The sequence below is a fragment of the Heterocephalus glaber genome, unplaced genomic scaffold (assembly GCF_053883595.1).
Source record: "Heterocephalus glaber isolate CG9 unplaced genomic scaffold, H.glaber_assembly_v1.0 deba00001479, whole genome shotgun sequence".
NCBI classification, from domain to species: Eukaryota; Metazoa; Chordata; class Mammalia; order Rodentia; family Bathyergidae; genus Heterocephalus; species Heterocephalus glaber.
The window spans coordinates 21,633,704-21,661,145 of record NW_028258316.1 but is presented as its reverse complement, the minus strand read 5'-3'; the positions used below and the strand labels follow the sequence as shown (position 1 = coordinate 21,661,145).

General features: G+C 37.6%; 1 protein-coding gene and 1 pseudogene across 10 annotated transcripts in view; one reads left to right on the top strand and one right to left on the bottom strand.

Moving 5' to 3' along the window:
* The window catches only part of Fkbp15 (FKBP prolyl isomerase family member 15), a 63,985-nt gene that overhangs the window by 26,056 nt on the left and 10,487 nt on the right, over window positions 1-27,442 (bottom strand). For 5 of the 9 annotated variants that reach the window (XM_087182853.1, XM_087182857.1, XM_087182860.1 and 2 more), the window contains exons 3-9: window positions 26,941-27,024; window positions 26,163-26,236; window positions 13,088-13,162; window positions 12,688-12,786; window positions 10,356-10,505; window positions 9,434-9,502; window positions 7,729-7,875 (exon numbers count right to left, since the gene is read on the bottom strand). In XM_087182853.1, the coding sequence (XP_087038979.1) occupies window positions 7,729-7,875; window positions 9,434-9,502; window positions 10,356-10,505; window positions 12,688-12,786; window positions 13,088-13,162; window positions 26,163-26,236; window positions 26,941-27,024 (698 nt within the window). Of the gene's footprint in view, window positions 1-7,728; window positions 7,876-9,433; window positions 9,503-10,355; window positions 10,506-12,687; window positions 12,787-13,087; window positions 13,163-26,162; window positions 26,237-26,939; window positions 27,025-27,442 lie in introns of all 9 variants that reach the window. The other 4 variants (XM_087182859.1, XM_087182856.1, XM_087182852.1 and 1 more) reach the window with 1 other exon arrangement.
* Window positions 156-4,047, top strand: LOC101709736 (putative RNA-binding protein 46 pseudogene; annotated as a pseudogene). The gene has a single exon (XR_015439775.1). The product of XR_015439775.1 is annotated as a putative RNA-binding protein 46 pseudogene (transcript).

The following is a 27,442-nucleotide window of genomic DNA, read 5'->3' as shown; positions in this document are numbered from 1 at the left end:
TAGAGAAAGAGCCAGGACAGGTGAAGTAGGCTACAGATATCCTTTCCCATGCTTACGCTTCTCATTTTACTTATTGCTTATCATACAAACCATCACTTGCTAATTATAGGCAAATCAGAAATTTTTTTTAAAAAGGAATGATTACTTGCAATTCAGCTACCATTATATTATCTGTGTGTATGTGTGCACACACGTATTTTTTTACAAATGTGGGCCATGCTGTTTTGTAACTTGCTTTGCTCATTCACTGACATACTAACATATTTCTGCACTAAATATTAATTTTCAACATTATTTTTACTATTGAGGAGTATGTCTGCCTTTAAGGATCATGTGCTTTGCTGCTATGATCTACAAGGAAAAGTCTCCAGAGGATGTTTAAAATAGAAGTCATAAATATCTATGCTGTTACAAAATACAGTTCACCAATTCCCCACTGTTATACAGCTTATTTATATCATAAATACTTCTATGAATAGCTTTTTATCTACATCTTTGCATATAATCTTCAATATTTCCGAAGTATAAATTCTCAGAAGTGTACCTGTAATCTCAGTTTCCTGGGAGGCTGAGGCTGAGACTGGGAGATCACACATTCAAGATTAGGTTGAGCAATTTAGGGAGACCCTGTCTCAAAATAAAAAACAGAGCCAGGCATGGTGGCCCATGCCTCTAATCCCAGCACTAGGGAGACTGAGGTAGGAGGATCACTGTAGTCAAGGCCAGCATGAACTGCAAAGTGAGATCTTGTATCAGAAAACCAAAATAAGGGCCCGGGATTTAGCTCAGTGGTTCCGCCACCTGCCTCACAAGCGCAAGGTCCAGAGTTCAATCCCCAATACCAAATTTAAAAAAAAGAAAACCAAAATAAGTAAATTTTAAAAATAAAAAATTCCCAGGTGTGGTGGCACATGCAGGAGGCCGAGGCAGAAGGATCACCTCCAGTTCAAGGCCAGCCTGGGCTACATAGTAAGTTCAAGGGCAGCCTAAACTACATAGCAAGACTTTGTCTCCAAAAAAAAAGAAAGAAAGAAAGAAAAGAAGGAAGGGCTGGAGGTGTAGCTCAATAATAGAGCACCCTAGGGCTTAGTCCACAGTACAAATAAATAAATACTATGACAAGTATGATGGTTAAACTTAATTGTCAATTTGATTGGGTTGGGAGCTGCCTAGATTAGTAAAGCCACTTGTGGGTTTGTCTGGGTGGGTGTGGCTTTGAGGTCTATATAGTATCTGGTCCCTGGCCTCTTTCTGTCTGGGGCTGTTCCCCTGCTCTGCTTCCCAACAGCCACCACGAACTAAACAGCTCTGTTCTACTCCGCCTTTCTACCATGATGCTCCTGCCTCAAAACCACCTTGGAAATTGTGAGCCAGGTCTAGGGCGCCCAGCGCGGTGCCCTCTGGGAGCCCAGCACGGGCAGCAGGAGCAGCTCGTGCCCCTCCTACCGACGGCGACGCCCCTCCCCTACTAGCCCAGAATGATGGCGGCGGTTTGTGGACGTTAGTCTTGAGATTTAAGATCAACTTTTCAAGACCCTACGGGGAACTGCAGCCATGAATGAAGAAAATATTGATGGGACAAATGAATGCAGTGAAGTTCGAACTGGTACTCAGAATGAAGCAGCATTGCTTGCTTTGATGGAAAAGACTGGTTACAACATGGTTCAAGAAAACAGACAAAGGAGATTTGGTGGTCCTCCAGAGTGGGAAGGTCCACCTCCACCTAGAGGTTGTGAAGTTTTTGTAGGAAAGATACCTCATGATATTCATGAAGATGAGTTAGTTCCTGTATTTGAAAGAGCTGGGAAGATACATGAATTTCGACTTATGATGGAGTTTAGTGGTGAAAACAGAGGTTATGCTTTTGTGATGTACACTACGAAAGAAGAAGCCCAGTTGGCCATCAGAAGTCTTAATAATTATGAGATTCGACAGGGGAAGTTTATTGGTGTGTGTGTGTAAGCTTGGATAATTGCAGATTATTTATTGGAGCCATTCCTAAGGAAAAGAAGAAAGAAGAAATTTTGGATGAAATGAAGGTTACAGAAGGAGTTGTAGATGTCATTGTTTCTCCAAGTGCAACTGATGAGACCAAAAATTGTGATTTTGCTTTTGTTGAGTATGAATCTCCCACAGCTGCTTCTATGGCTAGAAGAAAATTAGTTCCAGGAACATTTCACCTGTGGAGCCACACCATTCAGGTCGATTGGGCTGGTCCAGAGAAAGAGGTTGATGAGGAATCCATGCAAAGAGTTAAAGTTCTCTATGTGAGAAATTTAATGATCTCAACTACAGAGGAAACAATTAAAGCAGAATTCAATAGATTCAAACCTGGTGCAGTTGAAGGAGTAAAAAAACTTGGAGATTATGCTTTTGTTCACTTTTTCAACCGAGAAGATGCAGTAGCTGCCATGTCTGTTATGATGGAAAATGCATTGATGGAACAAGTATTGATGTAACACTTGCAAAACCAGTAAATAATGAAAACACTTGGCGATAGCACCTTAGTGGTCAGATGGGCCCCAATACTGAAAACCTGACTGTGTATGCTAACAAAGAAGAAAGCCACCCCAAAACTCTAGGCAAGTCACCAACTCTTCCAGCTCGTCTCAATGGTCAGCATAGCCCAAGACCCCATGAAATTGAAAGATGCACATATCCTTTTTTTCCTGGAACAAAGCTTACTCCAATTAGTATGTATTCTTTAAAATCCAATCATTTTAATTCTGCAGTAATATTCTTGGATTATTACTGCAACAAAAACAACTGGGCACCACCAGAATATCATTTATATTCAACAACCAGCTCAGATGGGAAAGTATTCCTGGTATACAAAATAGTTATTCCTGCTATTGCAAATGGATCTGAGTTACTTCATGCCAGACAAACTCTGTACTATGTTAGAAGACTCAAAGGAACTGGCAGCCCAGTTTACATTACTTCATTTGGAAAGGGAACACAATCTCTTCAGCCTGGACCTGTGTAGAAGAATTTGGAGACAATAAGCAGGTCCTTTCTGATATTGCTTGAGCTTATTCTGCAGTTGATCTAATTCTTATTGGCCAAACATAATGCTTATGTGTTATAGGCCTCGTTTATGGTACCAGGACAATATTACAGAGAAAATAAATGACGTAGTTTTTCTCCTTCCATTCCTACAAACACCCTAACTTTTATAAGTAACCATTTTATGGTCATTGTCATACCTTTGACTTATTTTATACTAAAAAACATAGTTGAGTTTTTGAAAAATACAAGATTTACCAATTTGGTCTTTAATATACACACACATAATTATTATAGTTAACAAAGCAGGAAAGTATTGGTACATATGATGAATATAAAATGTGGAACAATATTTCAAATATAATTTTTTAATAATTTGATTTAATTTTTGAATATTTTTCTATTCAAGTTGACTGATTTCTTAAATTTTATTTTATAAAGATGATTCATTTTACTGTTTTGTGGTACCAATAGGACTCTTAATATTAAATTAGTATGTAAAGTCATATAAATGTTTATATTAGCATCAAAATAATGAAATATTTAATAATAAGTTTATGCCAAATGTTTCTGCTGGTTTGATGTCTAATACGGTTTTCTTTAAAAGTAACTACAAATTGTTATTTTTTTTTCTCCATGAACAACTCCATAGTGTTAGAACCAAATTTAAAAGAATTTTCTTTGTGGCGCAAGATAAATTTTCTTTTTCTACATTAAAAAAATCCAAGAATGCATTCTAGTCAGATCTCTGAAGCACTGTGTCACTGAAGGAAAACATTAATACTGATAAAAGTATGAGGATCGATAGTTGATAAAACTGAGGATTTAGATTGCAGTAAACATGGAAGCAATCTTTACCACTGATACAGTATCTAGATTTTGAATGTTAAAATGTTATATTACAATGTGATTACAGTTTAACGCTTTGTCTCTTTGAATTAAATTTCTGTCCATAAAGATGTGCAATGTAATTGTCCATGTATTTATTTACAGACTACAGTTTCCGTTGCAGCTCAATAAATAATCTTTGCCCTTTGGTGATACCATCTCTTCTAGGATTCTCAATATGCTTCAATATACTTCAAGGCCTTATTCTTATCCAAGCTATCCCTTGTCACCAACAATATCACTTGCTACTTGCAGCTGTGTTGGACAATGACTATGTATCTCCAATCAGGCCTCATTCTTGTGAAGAAAATCTGTAAACATTAGTATAGAACCAGGGATGGAGCTCAGCAGCGCAGCGCCTGCCTGGCAAGCACAAGGCCCTGAGTTCAATTCCCAATACCAAAAAAGAAAATAAAAACAAAAATAAAAACATTAGTATGAAAATTACTTTGTGTAAAGCATGCAAATTAAAATACTGTTTTATTTTAGAATCAGATTTGCTCATTTGGCTTTAAAAATAATATATCCCAACATACTAAACATCAGCTATGGTTCAAAACAACAAAATTGTAGAATTTATAAATATCCAACATTTGAAAAGTTATTCAGTGGTTTAGCAAACTGCTATTCTTTATTATTTCTTTTTTTTTTATTATTCTTTATTATTATTATTATTATTATTTGGTACTGGGGATCGAACTCAGGTCCTTGCGCTCACGCAGCAGGCGGTGAAACCACTGAGCTAAATCCCCAGCCCAAACTGCTATTCTTTTTAAACTTGGAATTTTCTTGTAATTCCTGAGCGGGCCATAATAGATCCTAGTAGTTTGTTATTTTTTGTGTAACTACTTTACAAAATGTTTGCAAATATTAGGCCACTGAAAACAACAGTATATAAGACTTGATAACCCAGGATCACTATCTGTATTCGAGATTGAAACAATTATATATTAGGCAGAAAGAAATAATGACACAAAAAGATTAAGACAGAAATTTTATGCAATACTAAAAACAACACAATCTACCATTGTGGTCCTTGAAAATAGCTATAAATATTTTTAATAATTTCTTGTTATAGAAGTAAATTCTAAGTTTGCTGTTAACAAATATACTTAAGGTTTTTATAGTTATGCTTCATTTGTGTTTTTCATATTCACTGCATTTGAATAATAAGTGTTATGGTTTTTAATGTTGAAATCATGTGTTGTTTAATTTTTGTACTTGAATTTGAACTCTGACATTAAATATGCGATGGTTCCAAAAAAAGAAAAAAAGAAATTGTGAGTCAAATAAACCTCTCTTCAAGTTGTGTCAAGTAAAGCAGACCAATACAAAAGGTGTGCTGACCTTTTGTATTGGTCAGACTTTTAATGTAAGTCTTAAATTTTCCACCAGAAGCCTGGGGCAGTAGCACACACCTGTAATACCAGCACTTAGAGGAGTGGGTAAGGCAGGAGGGTTGCAATTTCAAGGCCAGTCTGGACTATCAAGTGAGATTCTGTCTCAAAAACTAAAAAGAACACCATCAATGAGGAAAAGTTTGGTCGTGTAGAAGCTGAGTTGCACCAGCTACTGCTGGCCTCAGGCCGTGCCCATGTGCTCTGGACCACAGACATCCATAGACACTTGGCTGCAGACTACTTCAGCCTGTGAGCTCCAGGCTCTGGATGATACACAGGTCAGGAGCCTTTGTTGGGACTCTCCTGGGGACCTGGCACAAAGGCACTGATCTCAGGCTTCTTGCAGGGTCTACCTTGCTCCTTGGCACACCCTGACCCTCCCCTGTTTCCTGTTGTGTCTTTCACTTTGCACCTACTTCCTAACTGTGGGCCCTGAGGTGGATTTCAGGCCTACACTACAAACAAAACAACAAAAAACTAAGTAAGAAATTCCCACCAGAAAGAATGAGCTGGTTTATATACTGTGGCCCTGACCTGGATTTCAGGCCTGCACTACAAAAAAACCCCCAAAAAACAAAAAAACCCTAAAAATAACGAGAAATTCCCACCAGAAAGAATGAGCTGGTTTATATAGCCCAAGTACTGCAGAAATCTTCCTCAACACTCTTGCTACACTGGATATGGTCACTATCAGCTTTGTCAGTTTAATATGATGTCAAACTAATTCTTTGGTTATTGGTAAAATAGAAGGTTTTTTTTCTTATGCTTACAAAATGCTAGTCTTAATAGATTCATACTACTTTGTTATCATCAGCCATTACTTCCTCAAATTCAAGGAAAAATTGAAAGTATCTATAAAAATTTTTTAAAAAAAAGAATTTACAGTGGTGCACACCTGTAAATTTGAGGTCAGCCTAGGCAACTTAGTGAGATACTGTCTCAAAATAAAGACCTGGGTTCAATCCTCAGTACCGAAAAGAAGGGGGCACGGGCATATCCTTTCTCTGTTGTAGCAGGAATAACAGCCACATGAAGATGGCCATAATATTCATTATTTGTATTGTATTTTATAGGTTACAGTCACAAATACTATCACATTTGAACCAAATAATCACAGTATAAAGCAAACAAAGTCATTCTGGGAAGAGGGAGTATTAGTTACAATTTGTTGTTATTTTTAATAGAAATGATACAAATTCATGACAACATTTTTAGGTGGTACGAAAAGATGGGATGTGAAAAAATTTCTGAACTATATTTCCACTCTTTAGAAAAAAACTTTCAATCATTTCTTTGAAAGCTTCCAGAGCCAGGAATGATGGCACACTCCTGTAATCCCAGCAATTGCTGCGAGTTCCAGGCCAGCCTGGACTACACAGTGAGACCCTGTCTCAAAAAAAAAAAAAAAAATCAAAAGCTTCCAGAAATTTTCTATAAATATATGGCCACGTGTGACATATATATCTTATATGACTATGTGTACATATATGTGCGCACACACACACACACACACACACACACACACACACGAGACCATGCTATCCATACTGTTCTACAACTTGCTTCTTTCACTTAACAATAGATTATGTATCTTTTTCTTTTTTTTCTTTGTGCAGTACTAGAGATTGAATCAGAGCCTTGGGCCTGCTGGGTTACTCTACCACTGAGCTACATTCCGGGCCCTTTTTATGTTTTTATTTTGAAACAGGGTCTGACTAAGTTCCACAGGCTGACCTCATATTTTCAATCCTCCTGCTTTAGCCTCTGGAATAGCTGGAATTACAGGCATTCACCACCGTGGCCATCCTAGTTTATGTATATCCTTCAAAGGCCATATAAAGGTCTACTCTGAAAAAAAAAATAACTTAACCAACACTTAGGTTGTTTCCAGTTTTTTACTATTATAAACAATGTAGCAGAAAACATACATATACAGATACATATCTTCGTATACTCATATAAATGCATCAATAGGACTGACTGATTTTTGCTATGCTGGGAACTGAACCCAGGGCCTAACATGTGCTAAGCAAGCCCTCTAACCACTGAGCTACAACTCCAATAGGATAAATTTATATTGATAGAATCACTAAATCAAAAGATATATATAGATATATATAGATATATATATATGTGTGTTAGAAGTGACTATTTTATAGACAAACTAAAAAGAAGCTTAGTGGAAAAGTAATTTGTCCCAAGTTATAATTTCCAGACTCTGAAGAGAGACCAGGAGGGACATAAACCTTGGTCTAGATTCCAAAGTCGTGGCTCTTTCCAACTATACCATTTCCACTTTAACAAAACAACACAAACAAAAAAAAGTATGGTTTCAGCACTTGGTTTTCAAGCATATCATTTAGTTATTCATTTTATTTAACTAACAAGGAGATATCTAGAGGACTCATCAAGCACACACAGCAGTTTCACTCACCCGCTTAACCTCCACCTCGAAAACCAAGATAGAGTCTGGTGATTGAGTCCAGCCTATTACCCCTTCGGAGCCAGCTGCACAGGTAGGGGGGATGATGAGCAACCGCTTTCCTCCTTTTTTCATGCCCAGCATTCCATCCTCCCAGGCCTTTAGAATCAGAGATGGAGAAAATCTCATTAAAAAAGAAACACATCTGGAACACTGAATTTCACTTATCTACTTTCAGGTTTGGCAGTTCCTCCACAGGTCAAGTTCAACTATTACCCACATTGGGTATAAGAATAAGCCAGGCATGGTAGTGCATGCCTGTAATCCCAGAACTCAGGAGGCTGAGGAAGGAAGATCACTGTGAGTTCGAGGCCAGTCTGAACTACATAGTGAGTTCAAGGCCATACTGAACTGTATAGCAAGACTCTGTCTCAAAAAAAAAACAACAAAAGAATAAGTCAGGCATGGTAGTCCATGCCTGTAATCTCAGCACTCCAGAGACTGAGGCAGGAGGATCGCCATGAGTTCTAGGTCAGCCTGGGCTATATAGTGAATTCAGGACTAGCCTAAAACTATATAAGGAGACCCTAAAAATAAATAAATAAATAAATAGATAAATAAATAAATAAATAAATAAAATCTAGAATATAGTTTTTAAATCTACTGGTAAAAAGCTGGCAGGGCCGGGGATTTAGCTCAGTGGTTCCGCTGCCTGCCTCGAAAGCACAAGGTCCTGAGTTTGATCCCTGGTACCAGAAAAAAAAAAAAAAAATCTTGGGTTGGGTAAAATATACTTATCTTAGATGATGAGAGAAAATAAGAGGAATTAAATAGTAATAAGACAGGAATAAAGGCTAGCATTTATTATGCATTTTTTCCAGATACTATGGTTAAATGTTTTATATGCATTATCTTGTTGAATGCCCCCAATAATCTCAAAAGGTTGAAAGATTTATTTTTCTTTTATAAATAAGATAACTGAGTTTTGTGGAGGTTAAGTAACTAGCCCAAGATCATGTAGTTTAGTAAGTCATTAAGCCAAGATTCAACACGAGATCTGTATAGCTTCAAGAACCATGCCTCGGGCTGAGGATTTAGCTCAGTGGCACCGAGCCTGCCTTGCAAGTGCAAGGTCCTGAGTTCAATCCCTGGTACCAAAACAATAAACAAACAAACAAAAAACATGCCTTAACTGCTATTTCTACAAGGAAAAAAAAATCTCCAAAGAGTTCCAGGAAAAGCAGTCATAAAACAATGGAGAAAAGCTTTTTGCTACACAGAAAAATGAATACAGCATAATGCATCAATGATGTCCTAACATGATAAAATTCCATATAGACAAAATACTCTTTATTTTATAAAATACTGGCATGGTTAGTAAAATCAAAATTCAGAACATGAACCTAAGTGACACACAATTCCAGAAGAAACAGTTTTAGCTCTTTTCTTTTTAAGTTATAGGAAGGATGTAATAATTTCCTCAAGAGTCACAGGATAAAAAAAAGGGATTACAGAAAACAAATATATCTATTTTCAATATAGTGTCATAGGCTTAAAATCTCCCAAATGGTGATAATGTAGCATATTCCTGCCCTCCTCCTTTTCAACAAAGCATTTCTGGACTCTCAGAAGATATATCCCCCCAAAACGAAGATATATCTAAGTTAGAAATGCCACAAAATTTAATCTAAATTCTAAAAGACAGATATGCCTTTACCTTGATGACTTTTCCTGATCCTAATTTCAGGCGAAGCAATTTATCTTTGTTAGCAGTGGAGTCAAAAACCTGCAAATTGATGAAAGTACACGAGGTCTGACAATTTCAAAAATAATAATAATCACTATGATATTCAACTAACTAATTATCAGCTCAGTACTTCTACGATAGGGAATATCAAATATAATGAGAAAAATAGAACTTGAAGAACCTGAAAAGATGGGACCATATCACGACTAATGGGTGTTATTACAGTCAATATTTCTGAGACTTTTCCAGATTTGGGAAAAAAATGTATTTTTACTACCATGTACTTAAATATTTTCATCCACAAAGAATTTTCAAATAAATTATCTCATTTGATGGCCACACCAATCCTACCAAGTAAGCAAAGAAAGGATCGATAGTCTCCATTCACAAATGGAAAAAAAAAATTAAGGTCTTGAATGAATTAATCAAGGTCAAATTCAGAAAAAAATTGAAACTTATAGCTACGTATTTTTAACTAATAATCTAAAAATCTTTCTGTCATATCACATTGCTTTTGAGGCCTTCATGATATTAAAACTCAACAAGTTCCACATTATTTATAGCATCTGTTATAAGAAAAACTGTGAAAAGTCCCTAACGACCAAGATCTAATGCCATAAGAATATATTCAAGTTTAAAATTGGCATAGGAGAACAAGACATAACAGTTGGCAAAAATAATACTTAGGAAATTGGTTTCCACTTACCCTAAGTAGAAGAGAAAGTGGCACTGAGCAGACTTTACTCATCACAATTTCACAAATATGCCCTAAAAGCAGTTGTAATGACTAAGGTTCCTAAAAGATTTCTATTTGCCAAAAGTAGCAATACCTTCCATGTGAATAGTCTTTGTGTTCTTAAATTACAAAACCTTGCAGAGTACATTTTCTTACCTGGCCCAGAACATGATTTTGAAAGAGCCAGCCAGTATAGGCCACTTCCAAAGAATCTCCCACTTCTACAGCAGAGCCCTCTGCCACAACGAGGTCCTGAGAGAGCACTGCTTCCAAGGCAGAGGTGCTGTTGCACTTGGCAATGCACACCTGCAAGACAAAAATCAAACCACCATTAATTTGATTTATGTTCAAAAAGTACTCAATCCTTAGCCAGGCATGGTGGCACATAACTGTAATTCCAGCACTTGGGAGGCTGAGGCAAGACTGCCATGAGTTCCAGGCCTGCCTGGGCTATGCAATCAGTTCAAGGCTGCCCTGTGAGACTGTCTCAAAAAAACAAAATAAAAAGTACTCATTCTTTTATTGCTAATGCTCTTTTCCAAACAGCTGTACTCACTAATAAATATTATGTATTTGGAAGTAAATCAATCCAAAGTGAGCAATTTTGACAGGAAAGAGAATGCCTAAGAGTATGGCTTTGGAGTCAGAATATCTGGGTCAATTCTCCACTCTGACCCTGGCCAAATAACCATGTACCTAAGATCCTCACTTGTAAAACAAAGAAAAAAACTTTGCATATTTTATCGGGTGGTTATGAAAATTACATGAGCAGATACAAGTACAGTAATTGGCAGTACATTTGGGAATAAATAGTAAATACTCAATAAGTATTTATTATGATTAGTATACTGATTTACTGTTTCAGCATTTGGGAGCCTGTAAAAGAGTTTCGAAAAATTTTCAAAAGGCATGGCTACAGATAGTGTCCGGTTGCTCACATCCCAACCGCCACCTACAGACCTGACCATATTATCCTAGCACAAATTGTAGGCAAAGGAATCAGACTCATGTTTGTGAAAAATTATTATATACAGTAATGTTTTAAATAGTATATAATATAAACTTTCTACTCATTTTCATTTTAAAAGCTGCATTATTACAATCAAGTATTAACTAAAACAAGAGGATATCATTTTTTTATCAAGTGAGTAAAACAAAAGGGAAAAAAGATCATTCTGAATGCTGGCAAAGGTACAGTGAGAGAACTGATATGAATGAGAGACAGTATAATCCTGAAAAGCACTGTGTCAGAGTGTATTCTAATCTTAAAAATATCTCAACCCTTTGCCTTAATCAATCGCCTCTGGAAATAAAGTGTAAGGTAATGTGTGAGGGGGGGAAAGGATAGACTTATTTCTAAGATGATCACTTCAGTGTCATTTATTGCACAGACTGAAAACAATATAAACATAAAAGAATGGTTAAATAAATTAAGGAGCAACTGTTATGGACTAAGTGTCTGTGTCCCCTGAAAAATTCATATGTTGAAATTCTAACCTCCAAGATGTTGGTGTTAGGTGAGGCTTTTAGGAGGTGATTAAGTCACGATCTTACCTCTTGATTTCAATAATATGAAATTTAGAGAGACACATATATTCAAAGCATAGTCAACACCTACATAATGCAGTCTTCAAAAATGTTTCAAAATTATTTTTCATGAGATGAAAAAAGGACAAAATAAGCAAGATACAGAACTCTTAAAGGAATATATCTACTTATGTAATATAATGCATTGAAGAAAAGCAATGTTAATAATAGTTACTTTGGATATAAGTGATGTTTTTAGAAGTTTTTTTAGATTTCCTACAATGAATATATGATAACATAAAAAATTCTTTTAAAACATTATTTTTAAGTTTTGTAGGTGTGGTGGTACATGTCTGTAATCTCAGCTACTCAGGAGGGTGAGACAGGAAGATTCCAAGTTTTTTTGGTTTTTTTGGTTTTTGGGGTTTTTTTGGTATCGGGGATTGAACTCGGGACCTTGCACTTGTAAGGCAGGCAGTAGAACCACTGAACTAAATCCCCAGCCCAGGAAGATTCCAAGTTGGAGGCCAGCCTGGGCAACTTAAGCAAAATCCTGTCTCTAAAATAAAAAAGGGGGCTGGCATGTAGCTCAATGGTCAAGCACTTCATTAGCATGCATGAGGCCTGGAGTTTAAAAGTCAGTACCACATACACACACGCACGCACTCACACATGCATGCACGCATGCACACAAGTCTTAATTCCATCAGATAATTTGGATAGCAAAAAATATTTTAATCAAGTAAACTTACATTCAATCTCTTTTCCTCTTAAAAAGTCTCATTATAAAGCAATTTCAGTATTTCTATTTTCCTGAAATACAACAGATCGAAGTGGCAAATTCAGTGGGTTTTAATGCTTTTCACTATCAATATATAGCAGTTAAGGGTTTGCCATATATTTTCCTAAAATTAAGGAAATTTTCTCTGGGTTTGGACAGGAAAGAGTATGACTGTTTCACCTGTTTATTGAATTCCACAGCAGCCTTCTCTGACTCAAACATGATGGACCAATTTTGCCTCTGGTCATCATAAAAGGTGCTGTAGTTATTGGACTGAACCTGAAAAAAGAAGAAATGTTGGCATAATTCAAGTGCAAGCAATGTAGTGACTAAATCTGACTGTCCACACTCAGAGAAGAGCTGGACGCAAGCAGAGCCAAAGAGGAGAATCAGCAGCCTTTCTTCTCTCCCACCTACAACCCCATAGTCCCCATTCCCAGGAAACAGCTAAGAGTCCTTTCTGAAATGCTCTGTTAGATGCTCACACTGATCCCCCAGGACTGAGGCAGTAGTATGTTCAGTCCCATCTCTCCTGCAAACCTCCCAAAGGGACTCAGACTCCAATATGGGGAATGCTTACCGTTAGCTCAAAGTTCAGATGGATCCTAGCAACAGTAACTGGCTGTTGCTGACTGATATAAAGAAGAATCCTATACTGTACTCAATCATAGATGGGCAGAAAAAAAAGAGAACAGAGTTAAAAGGAAATATAAAATCAGCAGTAAGACATAGGGTTGTTTCATATAGCTATGAAATTCAAAACCTTTCATTCTTAAAAGTTTAGGTTTTAAATTCTATCTTCCCATTGTCCATTTCTCCCTGCTCATTTTTGCCTTATTCTTTAATAAGTGTAATTAGCAATGTATTTAATTTGTCAATATTTTCATTCCTATAAAGATGACAAAAGGAAATCATATTAAAATTGAGGAAAATCATGTAGTAAATGCACAAATCTTAAATGTACAACTCAATAAATTTTTACACACGTATATGCTCACATGGTCACTGAACAGACTGAAATAAGCAGTGTCTGCAACAGCCTGGAAAGCTCCCTCTGGCCCTCCTTTCAATAATTCCAACCCTGAAGTAACCACTAGTCTGACTTCAATCACTAATTAATTTTGTTACTCTTAAATTTATATACATGGAATTTTAGTGTATACCCTCTTTTGTCTTGCTTCTCTCACTTACAATGTCTGTAACATGAAGCCTTATTTCATGTACTGGGACACTGTTCTCTTTTATTGTCATGTAGTATTGTATTACATGAATAAGCCACAATCTACTAAGCATGCTCCTGTTTATTGTGTCTTCTGGGGGATACAAACATTCATTTCCTTCAACCCAAAGAACTCAATGCTTCTTGTAATACAAATCTACTGGTAATGAATTCTCTCAGCTCTTGTCTGTCTGAAAATTAATTTTGTCTTTATTTTTGGAAGGTGTTTATTTTGGTATTGATACTAGATGGGGCCGGCAGGGTGCAGTTCAGGTGCAGAGCATGTGCTTAGCATGGGCAAGACCCTGGGTTCAAGCCTTAGCACTGGAAAAAGGAAAAAGAATTCAATGCACATTAAACCACAATAAAATACCACTTTACACCTACTAGAATGGCTAGAATAACAAAATAACAAAATACTGACAAGGATGTGGCGAAACCCCCATATACTACTTGTGGGAATATTAAACGCTATGGCCACTATGGAAAACAGTTTGTCAGGTCCTCAAAAAGCTAAACACAGAAGTGCCATATGACTGAGCAATTCTCCTGCTCATACACAACTCCTTTTATTATGCTTTGCTTTACTGTACCTTGCAGATATTGCACTTTTTACAAGTTAAAGGTCTGCGACAACCCTGCATGGAACAAGTCTACTGGCACCATTTTTCCAGAAGCATGTGCTCACTTTATGTCTGTGACACATTTTGGTAATTCTTAAAATATTTCAAACTTTTTCATTATTATTTTATCTATTATGGTGATTGATAATCAGTGACTTTTTTTTTTTTTAAGATAGGGACTAAGTTGCTAAATTGCCCAGGCTGGGCTCAAACCTGCAGTCTTCCTGCCTCAGCCTTCCAGAGTGCTGAGATTACAACTGTGTGTCACCACCCCCTCCCATCAGTGATCTTTGATGTTACCACTGTAATTGTTTTGAGGCACTGTGCCCATATGAGGTAGCCAGCTTAGCTGTTAAATGCTATATGCATTGTAACTGCTCCACCAACCAGCTGTTCCCCATCTCTGCCTTTCCTCCACTCTGTTCCGAGACATAACAGCATTGAAATACGGCCAATGAATAGCCCATTACAATGCCCTTGAAGTGTTCAAGTGAAGGAAGAACTCCACATCTCATTTTAAACCAAAAGCTAGAAAGGCTTAAACTTATGGAGGAAGGACTAAAGCCAAGAGAGGCAAAAAGCTAGGCCTCTTAAGCCAAAGAGCTCAGCTGTGAATCCAAAGCAAAAGTTCTTGAAACTGAAATTGCTACTCAACTGAACACATGAATGATAGCAAAGTGAAACAGCCTCACTGCTATTCTGAAGAAAGTTTTAGTGGTCTAGCTAGACCAAAACAACTATAGTACTCCCTATAGCCAAAGCCCAGTCAAGTGCAAGTTCCTAACCCTCTTCAATTCTATGAAGGCTCTGAGAGATGAAGAGGCTGTGGAAGAAAAATCTAGAACCAGTGGAAGCTGGTTCATGAAGTTTAAGAAAAGCAGCCATTTCCATAACATTTAAGGGTGCATAGTGAAGCAGCAACTGCATAGAAGCTGCAGATTATCCAGAATATATAGCTAAGGTCATTGATGGAGGTGGTTACATCAAACAATAGATTTTTCAATGTAGACAAATAGCCTTATATTGTATTGGAAGAAGATGCCATCCAGGACTTTCAGAGCTAGAAAGAAAAAGTTAATGCCTGGTTTCAAAGCTTCAAAGGAGCCAGGTGTGGTGGCACATGCCTGTAATCCCAGCATCCTGGGGGGATGAGGCAGAAGACTGCAAATTTGAACCCAGCTTGGTCAACTTTGCAACTCAGTGAGACTCTGGCTTTAAAAAAAAAAAACAAAAAAAACCAGGGGATGTAGCTCAGTGTGAGGCCTTGGGTTCAGTCCCCAGTATTGCAAAGCAAACAAACAAACAAACAAAAAAGCTTCAAAGGACAGGGTGACTTTCAAGTTAGGGGGTAATAAAGCTGGTGACTTTAAATCTAAGCCAATGCTCATTTCCTGTTCTGAAAAACCAAGAACCCTGTAAGAATTATATAAAATCTATTCAACCTCTATGCTATAAATGGAACAACAACAAAGCCTGGAGGATAGTATATCTGTTTACAACACGATTACTGAATATTCTTCAGCCCACTGTTGAGACCTATTACTCAGGAAAAAAGATTCTTTTCAAAATATTACTGCTCACTTAGGATGCACCCAAGAGCTATGATGGAGATGTACAAAAAAGATTAATGTTGTTGTGGTTATGTTGGGGCTAGGGATGTAGTCAGTGCTAGAGCATTTGCCTAATGTATACCAGGCCCTGGGTTTGATCTCCACCACAGGAAAAATAATGTTGTTTTCAGGCCTGCTAGCAAAACATCCATTCTGAACCAGATGGACAAAGAAACCATTTTGACTCTCAGGTCCATTATTCAAGAAATACATTTAAATCTATTGCTGCCATGTACAGTAATTTCTCTGATGGATGTGGATAAAGTAAACTGAAAATCTTCCAGGAAGGAGTCACTATGCTAGATGTCATTCATGATTTGTAAGGGGTCAAAATATCAACACGAGCAGGAGTGTGGAAGAAGCTGACTCCAGCTCTCACGGATGAGTTTGAGGGCTTCAAGACTTCAGTGGAAGAAGTAATTGCAGATGTGGTGCAAACAGCACAAGAACTAGAATTAAAGTGGAGCCCGACAATGGGACTGAGCTGCGTTAACCTCATGACAAAACTTCAATGGACAAGAAGTTGCTCCTTACAGATGAGCAAAACAAGAGGCTTCTTGAGATGGAATCTACTCCTAATGAAGATGTTGTAAACACTCAAAATGACAACAAAGGATTTAAAATTTAGTTGATAAAGCAGCAGCAGAGTTTGAGAGGACTGATTCCAATTTGAAAGAAGTTCTACTGTGGGTAAAATGCTACCCAACAGCGCTGTACACTACAGAAAAATCTTTCACAAAAGCCAAAGTGAATCGATGCAGCAAACTTCTCTGTTGTAGTATTTTATGAAATTACCACAACCACAACAATCTTCAGCAGCTACCACCTTAAAAGGTTAGCAGCCATCAACATCAAGGCAAGATCTTCCACCAGCAAAAAGACTGACTTGCTCAATGCTCAGATGATAATTAGCATATTTTACCAATAAAATAAATTAAGGTATGTACATTGTTTTTTTAGACACAATGCAACTACACATATAATAGATTAAGATATAATGTAAAGATGACCTTTATATGTACTGGGAAGCCAAAAAATTCATGTGAATCCCTTCATTGAAGTATTTGCTTTACTGTGGTGATCTGGAACTAAAACCTCAGTATCTCTGAAGCATATGTGTGTTCAAAAAAATTCAAACATGTTCCTCAAAACAGGAACTCAAATAGGTACTTGTATGTCAATGCTCACTGCAAAAGTCAAAAGATGAAAAAAATACTAGTGTCCATTAACTGATAAATAAAATGTGGTATATACATACAAAAGGAATATTATTCAGTCATGAAAAGAAATGATGCTGGGAATGGTGGCACATGCCTGTAATCCCAGCACTTGGTAGGCTAAGATGCAAATTCAGAGCTAACCTGGGCTACATAATGAGTTCAAGAACAGCCTGAACTACATAGCAAGTTCCTGATTCAAAAAAACAAAAAAAAAAGAAGAAAAGAGAAGGAATAGTGTACCGATATAGGCTTACAACATGGACAAACCTTGAGAATATGCTACTGAAATAGCCAATCTAAAAGAAAGACAAATATTATATGATTGCATTTGCATGATGGAGCTAGAATAGGCAATTCTTAAAATTTTATTTATTTAAGCTTTTGAGATGGGGTATCACTATGTAGTTGAGGATGGCCTTGAACTCATGGCTGGCCTCAAACTCATGGTGATCCTCCTGCCTCAGTCTTCCAAGTGCTGGGATTACAGATGTGCACCATCACCGACTACAATAGGCCAATTTATAGAAACAGAAAGTAGATTAGAGGTTATGCAGAGATGGGGAAAGGGGAGACAGAAGGTTATTGCTTAATGATTCTGTCTGGGATTATGAAAAAGTGGAAACAGATAGTGACCATGGTTGCTCAATGTTATAAATGAAGTTAATGCTACTAGATTGTGGATTTAAAAATGGTTAAGTGGGGTGGAGATTTAGCTCAGTGGTTCTGCTGCCTGCCTCATAAGTGCAGGGTCCCGAGTTAGATCCCCGGTACCAAAAAAAAAAAAAAAGGGTTCAGTGGCAAATCACATATATATATATATGGCATATATATATTATATATATTAAATATATAGATAATAATTTGCCACTGAACCATTATATATATGTACACACATATATATGTATATAGTACAGTTCACTCTCAACATCCATGGCTTCTATATCCACTGATTCAACAAACTGGATTGAAAATATTTGGAAAAAAATTGTGTCTTGAACTCTAGGAGACTGAAGCAGGAGGACAGCAAGTTCAAGGCCAGCCCAGGCAACTTAGCAACTCAGATAGACCCTGTCTCAAAATTTTAAAACAGTTAAAAGGGCTGGTGATGTAGCTTAGTGTGAAGGGTCTGGGTTTAATCCCCAGTACATACCACCCCCCTCAAAAAAAAAAAGTGCCTATACTGAATATACATAGACTATTTTTCTTAGCATATTCCCTAATATAACATGTATTTACATAGTATTTATATTGTATTAGGCATTATAATTAATCTGGAGATGATTTAAAGTATATGAAAGGATATACATAAGTTATATGCAAATATAGCCTTGCTTATGACATTCAGTCAGTACCTGTGGTGGGGGGGGGGGTGGTCCTGGAACCACTCACTCTCCAATAGACACAAGGGACAACTCTATGTGTGCACACACGTGCACACAAATGCACCACATCACAATTAAACAAATGTAAAAACCAAATTAAGTTCACCCCTTGAAGTAGGGGAACTGTGGGGACTTATATGTGATCTTCCACCAGAAAGGATTTTCCTTTTCTTATGTTAGAGTGAAGAGCCGATCACCTCAGTCTAGTCTGATTCATGGTGATGGAAGGATCACAGATTTACTATTAACAGTCAGTGTACCTTAGAGTTATCCAGATTCTCAAGCATGACCTTCCCCAGATTTTGACTAAGAGAAGGTCTCTAGGTCCTCAGTTCTGGAACTTCTACCTATCAGAGATTTTGAGCTGAGTCCTTTAACTCTACCATGTCTCCTCCATGAAGTTCAAATTCTAGCAAATGTATTGAAAGGAAGTCTTCTTGTTGCATTTCTTATCCACCACAAGACTGCAGAAGTTTTCCTCTGCATTTCTGGCACAGCCCCTGGATATCTACACCATCCTAGAACTCAGGAAATATGCCATGGGGGAAAAATCAGTCTTGCATTTGGAGCTCCTTTACTTCTACCAATTTCTCCTTTCTCCAGTAGTCTCTGCTTGGGCCATACCTGCTGTCTAAAATCAGCAAAAGACTCAAGGCAGCGAGTCTCGCAGAACATGCCAAGTCAGCCCTCTACAGACAAGCAGGTCTGCGGACGCTCTACCGAGGTAGCGCAGAATCAGCCCGTGCCCTGGCAGCAATCCACTGCACCCCCCCACTTTTTGTACAGCCACCTGGTTCTACACTACAAAGACCCAGAGGACACCAGACCACCACACCATGGTACTAGGTCCCGCCACTCCCGCCCCAGAGGTAGGGGCTTCTGAGCTGCCATCCTGCTGCTCCTGGTCCAGAGGAAGGGGCTTCCAGGCCACCATCCCTCCCACTGCTCCCAGCCCACAGGAAAGGGCTTTTGGGCCACCATCCCTACCACTGCTCCCAGCCCCTGTCCCACCTCTCCCAGCTCAAAGGAGGTGATCCTCACGGGCACCAACAGCACCCCCCCCCAGCCCCCCAACTGAAATGAGAAAACACGTAAATAAATCTCAAAACCAGACTTGCAGATCACCTACAGCAACCCCAAAGGGAAATGAGATGGAACCCTCTGATACTCAACCATCTGGACCCACTGAACTGGCAACAAAAGGGGATCTGGAAAAAATGAAATCAGAAATAATTTCTCAGATAACAGGAGAAATTGTGCCCTTAGTGCAAGACATGATTAATAAATCTAGAGAGGAGCTCAGGAACATGATGGAATCCCAACATATGAGACAAATGGAATCCATAAAACAGATGCAAATAGATTTCCAGGACATGAAAAATTCCACTGAAAGTCTACACAGCAGAATGAGCCAATGTGAGGACAGAATTTCAGATATAGAAGATAAGATTGCAATTAGTGACCAGGAAAATAAAAATTGCTTCAAAATTATAAGGGAACATGAGAAATCAATCCAGCAGCTGCTAGATGATGCAAAGAAGAATAACATAAGACTGATTGGAGTCAATGAAGAAACAGGAGAGAGTGCAGATGACATAAAAATCTCTTCACAGAAGTAATGGCAGAAAACTTCCCAAGCAGGGGGAAAGAACTTCACATACAGATAAGTGAGGCATATAGGACTCAAAATAGCCTTGATCAAAAAACATCTACACATAGGCATATAATTGTTAAGATTCCAGAAGCTCAACAGAAGAACAAAGATCCTCAAGCAGTTAGAGAAAAGAAACAAATCACATACAAAGGAAAGCCCATCAGAATCATAGCAGACTTCTCAACACAAACCATCAAGGCAAGAAGAGCTTGGAGTGACATATTCCAAGCCCTAAAACAAAACAGCCTCCAACCCAGATTGATGTACCCTGCAAAACTATCTTTCAAAATCGATGGAGAAATAAGATCCTTTCATGACAAAGAGCACTTTAGGAACTTCATGAATACCAAACCAGCACTCCAAAGAATTTTAGACAATATCCTAGGAACAGACATTGAGGATCACAACCCCAGGAAGCAAAGCAGAATGAACCCATCTGGCATGACAAGAAATTAAATGTAAAGGGGGAGAGCCCAACAAAAAGAAAAAGTCATGGCAATGACAAGTCAATACGTTTCAGTTATAACCATCAACGTTAATGGTCTCAATTCACCAATCAAAAGAAACAGATTGGCAGAATGGGTCAAGAAGCAAAATCCAACAATATGCTGCATACAAGAAACACACTTCATTCAAAAGGAAACTCATAGACTGAAAGTTAAAGGGTGGAAAACAATACTCCATGCAACGGGAACCCGAAAAAAAGCAGGAGTAGCTATCCTCTTTGCAGATCAAGTAGATTTCAAACCAACATTGATTAAGAGAGATGAAGAAGGACACTACATCCTTGTAAAGGGAAGAATCCAAGAGGAAGAGATGACAATCATAAATATCTATGTATGCACCAAACACTAGTGAGCCCAACTATATAAAACAAATACTAATGGACATGAAAGTCATATATCCACTAATACAATTGTAGTGGGGGACCTCAACACCCCACTGTCACAAATAGATAGATCAACTAGACAAAAAATAAGTAATGAAATACTAGAACTCAATCGAACTCTTGAACAAATGAACTTAACAGAAGTTTATAGAGTTTTCTACCCCACAAAATCAGAATACACATTCTTCTCAGCTGCACACGGGTCGTTCTCCAAAATAGACCACATACTCACACACAGAGCATGTTTAAGTAAGTGCAAAGGAATTGAAGTTATCCCCTGTATATTATCAGACCATAGTGTGATGAAATTGGAGATCCATAGCAAAAGAAACTCAAAACATTTCATAAACACTTGGAAATTGAACAACACACTTCTGAATAACCAATGGGTCACAGAGGAAATTAAAGAAGAAATCAGACAGTTCCTTCAATTAAATGACAATGACAATACAACATATCGGAATCTATGAGACACAATGCAAGCAGTCTTACGAGGGAAATTCATAGCAGTGAATACACATATTAGGAAAACAGAATGAGCCCAATTAAACTACCTGATGCTGAACCTCAAGCTTCTAGAAAAAGAAGAGCAGGACAAAACCCCAGAGCTCATACAAGGGAGAAAATTGTAAAGATCAGAGGAGAAATCAATGCAATGGAGACTAAGAGAACGACATAAAAAAAAATCAATGAAGCCAAGAGTTGGTTTTTTGAAAGAATCAACAAAATTGACAAACCCTTAGCTAACCTTATCAGAAAAAGGAAAGAAAAGGCCCAAATCCATGCAATTAGGAATGAAAAGGGTAAAATTACAACAGACCCAGCGGAAATCCAGAGGATCATCAATACCTACTTCCAGAACCTATACGCCAATAAGATGGAAAACACAGAAGAAATGGACAAATTCCTAGATACATATGAATTACCAAAGTTGAACGAAGAAGACCTAAAAATTCTAAACAACCCAATATCAATCAATGAAATTGAAAATGTAATTAAACACTTATCAACTAAGAAAAGCCTGGGCCCTGATGGCTTCACTGCTGAATTCTACAAGACATTTAGAGAGGAACTGCTGCCACTATACTGTTTAAACTCTTCAGTGAAATTGAAAAGGAAGCAATACTCCCAAATTCATTCCTGGAAGCAAGCATCACCTTGATCCCCAAAGCAGAGAAAGACCCAACCGAAAAGGAGAAGAATAGGCCAATCTCACTAATGAACATAGATGCAAAAATCCTTAATAAGATACTGGCAGATAGAATGCAGAAGATCATCAAGAAGATCATACACCCTGATCAAGTAGGATTCATCCCAGGGATGCAGGGATGGTTCAATATACACAAATCAATCAATGTAATACACTATATCAATAGAGCCAAGGACAAAAACCATATGATTATCTCCATAGACGCAGAAAAAGCATTTGACAAAATCCAACATGCATTTATGATAAAAACCCTACAAAAAATTGGAATAGATGATCTCTACCTCAAACTGATAAAAGCCATCTATGAAAAACCAACAGCCAATATCATACTAAATGGTCAAAAACTGAAATCCTTCACACTAAAATCAGGAACAAGACAAGGATGTCCACTATCACCACTCTTGTTCAATATAGTTCTGGAAACATTAGCCACAGCAAATAGGCAAGAGAAAGAAATAAAAGGAATAAAGATAGGAAATGAAGGGCTGGGGATTTAGCTCAGTGGTTTCGCCGCCTGCTGTGCAAGCGCAAGGACCCGAGTTCGATCCCTGATACCAACAAAACAAAACAAAGCAAAAAAAAAAAGATTAGGTAAAAAGAAACGAAGAAGACAAATTGTCATTATTTGCAGATGACATGATACCATATATAGAAGACCCCAAGAACTCCACCAAAAGTCTTCTAGACTTAATAACCAAATTCAGTCAAGTAGCTGGTTACAAGGTCAACACACAAAAATCAATAGCTTTCCTCTACACAAACAACAGACTCACTAAGAGAGAAATAGGGCAAATAATTCCTTTCACAGTAGCATCCAAAAAACTGAAATACCTAGGAATCAATCTAACAAAAGAAATCAAAGACCTCTTCTCTGAAAACTATGGCACTCTGAAAAGAGAGATTGAAGATGATATCAGAAAATGGACAGACATCCCCTGCTCCTGGGTAGGAAGGATTAATAGAGTGAAAATAGCCATACTTCCAAAACTGCTATACAGAGTCAATGGAATTCCAATTGCGATCCCAGCAGCATACTTCATGGACCTTGAGAAAACAATCCAAAAATTCATTTGGAACAAGAAGAGACCCAGAATAGCAAAAGCAATTCTAGGTAACAGAGACATGGCAGGGGGTATCACAATCCCCAACCTGCAACTATACTACAAAGCTACTGTGATAAAAACAGCATGGTACTGGCAAAGAAAAGACCTGAGGACCAGTGGAACAGATTAGAAGATGCAGAAACAACGCCAGACACACTCAGCCATCTCATCTTCAATAAAGGAGCCAAACACCCTCACTGGAGGAAAGATAGCCTCTTTAATAAATGGTGCTGGAAAACTTGGGCTTCAACTTGCCAAAGATTAAAACTAGACCTATATCTCTCACCATGCACTAAACTAAAATCAAAATGGATTAAAGATCTAAATATTAAAATAGAAACTCTGAACCAGTTGGAACAGAAGTTAGGTAGAACTCTCGAAGACATCGGTGTAGGAAAAGATTTTATGAACAAAACCTCAGTTGCCCATGAAGTAGCACAAACAATCAACAAGTGGGATCTCTTCTTATTAAAAGGCTTCTGCACAGCAAGAGAAACCACCAGCAGTGTGAAGAGACAACCCACAATGTGGGAAAAAATCTTCACCTGCTCTTCCTCAGACAAAGGTCTACTATCTTGAATCTATAAAGAACTTAAAAAGATCAGACCTCCCAAATTTAAAGACCCATCCGAAAATGGGCATGTGAAATAAACAGACATTTCTCAGACAAAGAAGTAGAAATACCAAATAAATACATGAAAAAATGTTCAACATCACTGGTCATTCGAGAGATGCAAATAAAAACAATGCTGAGATTCTACTTCACTCCAGAAAGAATGGCTGCTATCATGAAATCAACCAATAACAAAGGCTGGCAGGGCTGTGGGGAAAGAGGAACCCTGCTCCATTGCTGGTGAGAGTGTAGACTGGTGCAACCACTGTGGAAATCAGTATGGAGATACCTCAAAGAACTAGGACTGGAAGTCCCATTTGACCCCGCTATTCCACTGCTGGGGATCTTCCCCAAAGAATTACAAGAATCATACCACGTGATATATGTGCAGCCATCTTCACAGCAGCACAGTTTGTGATAGTCAAAACTTGGAAACAGCCCAAATGTCCATCAACTGGAGACTGGATCAAGAAAATGTGGGGTTTTTTTATAAAATAGAGTACTACTCAGCCATAAAAAATGAGAAATTAGAGACATTTATAGCTAAGTGGATGCACATTGAGGCGATACTCTTAAGTGAAATAAATAGGACACACACGTATAAATACCGAATAGTTTCTCTGGTGTGAGAAACTGAAAGTGTAAATAAGGACTAAAATGTATAATAGGTAATGTGAAATAAGAAGAAAAAGGGCAAAGGGGAAGGAAGTGGGAGGGCTAGGGGAAAGGATAGAAGGGAATGGGATTATTATGAGAAAATGAAAAAATAGGAACAAAATCTTTGTAAATAGGGAGGAATGGAGGGGTTGAAGGGGAGGGCTGGGCGAGGGTGAAAAACAAGAACCAAGAGAGATTATGTAAAGGTGCAAATTTCCAATGATGAATGTCATTATATTGTATACCTAAAATGTACCAATGATTAGAATGAATAATCAATAATGCAAAATAGGAAGAAAAGGTCCAAAGGGGAAGGGTAGTGGGAGGGGCAGGGGAAAGGAAAGAAGGGAAAGGAAAAATGCTGAGAAATGGAAAAAATGGAAATAAAGTCTGTGTAAATAGGGAAAGGTGGAGGGGATGAAGGGAGGGCTAGGAATGGGGAAAAAATAAGAACCAAGATGCATTATGTAAAGGTACAATTCCTAATGAGAAATGTAATTGTGTTGTATACCTAAAATGTACCAATAAAAGAATTTAACAAACAAACAAACAAAGACTCAAGGCAAACAGAGTCATCTCATTAGCTCTCCTTCTCTGAAATGTTAGTTCATTTAGTCTTCAATTCTACATCTCTCCAATAAATTTTAAGGCATAACTTCTGCTGTTTTTCTCCTTTATACTGCATCACTATATAATCACTATATCCCATGTAATGGCAAAATATGGTGAAGTTCCAATACTAAATTTTAAAAATCCAAACAGTAATTCCTAATGAATTAATAAACATAGGTAATCATCATCAATGGCTGCTACTGCAACAAAATGAGAGACAACCAGACATCATTTGTCTCCTGATGGAAGAACGAAAGATTTAAAGGATATAGCAACCAACTGCAATTGAACGTATTAGATCTTGATTCAAACAAATTATTTAAAAGACAGGGATGTGGCCAAGGAATCTGAACAGTAACCTTCTGGGAAATGATTTGAAGCTAGATACAACCACAAGAAAATCAGTCTTCCATCTTTAGTCACATCTACTCTTTGACCCAAACCAATAATATGCTATGATCAACTGTCCAATCTTATCTTCAAATTTTCAAAGGATAAACATTGGTCATTAACATAAGCATAAAAACATAAAGCTCTAAGCAGTACAGAATAAATGTCCATTACCTATCCAACAAAAGGATACCTCTGATAAATGGTTTACTCTGAAACTCTCAAAATTCTTAACCTAGGACCATAACCCCAAAGAGATGTGTAAAGATTTCGAGTGGGAGATTTTTAAAAAATGCCTAACAGTAAGCAAACTGTGGTAATTTATTATATCCTAATATTGTACATTCATGTGCAACATCAACAATCATTCTAATACTCTGACACATGAGACACTGGGAAGGCCCAGGTTAAAATCTAGCTCACTGGTATTATTTGGGACATCTTAATAGGCAAGAAATATGGGGCATTCTCACCTCTCTGGCTATGTGGTTCCCCAGGACTGCAGCACCAAATTTTCCCTGCTTTACATATTGACCATTTGTGCTATTGAAGCAAGAAAAACAACAAGCATTAATATTCTTCTAAATTATATAGAACAGCTTTCTTTTGTGGCATACAGAAGTGAGAGATCTACTCACTCAGCCTCTAGAAAGGGAAAGAGGCACGCAGTTTCTAACTGAAAGCTCTTATATAACTTCTTTACTCTTTAAATATCTAACATGTTATCCCAGTGGAATGGCTTTCTTTGAGAACGCTGAAGTCAAGTATTGAGGTTAAAAGTGCTTAAAGAAAGTAGACAAGACATCCCTCTGCAAGTTTCATGTGAAGAGATCTCCAATTAAAATGTTGAAAGTGTTACTGATACACGTACATAACATGTACCAACTCCACACAAGGAATATAAACATTATGTACTGCAAATATGTACCAAAAAGAGAAGGGAATCAAGAGATGAGTGGACAGAGAAGAGAGAGGGAAGGGAAAGGGTATGAAAAAAAGAATTAAGATGCGTGACATATATGTGCCAGCTTCTCATAAGGAGTGTAAATAATATGTACTATACACATGTACAATGAACTAAAATTTTAAAAATAAAGTAATCATAAAAAAGTATTATGGATACTTTGTGTGTGGAAGGGCTAAGTAACACGTTTGCAACGAATGGAGGCTATTTGGGAAAAGACAGGAGCTTAATCATACTCCCCTCCCCTCCACCAAACTTCAGAGAGTTTTCCTTCTCAGCTACTTACTATCGATAAGCATGGACTGCTGTTGCAACCAGTACTGTGGAAGTGTCTGTAGTGGTTGGTGTTGGTTTTGGGGTTGCCTGATTCCCTGAAGATAAGAAGAAAACAAAGTTGTCACTCATTTCTTGCTTGAAATTGATTTTAACCACTAAACTAGCTTCAAATTCTTTATACCTTATACTTAAGTGTTATACTGCTTTCATGACCATTATCCTCATGTGATCCATCTGAGGATGAGGAAACAGGCTCTAATCACCCACATGCCTTACACAATAACAGTAGCAAAGCCTAGGACTAGAACTTATGACTCCAAGCATCTACCACACGTCTTTGGGCAAGACACACTGGACAAGACACACTGTCTAGAAAGCAAGGTCATAGTCTGTGTATTTTCTTTTCTCCTTCCAATATTTGGCAGCTATGACATATAAAAATAAACTTATCTCTTTATCTTTCATCTGGGGCAAGAAATTTAGGATGATATTTAAATGACACTCATTACTTAA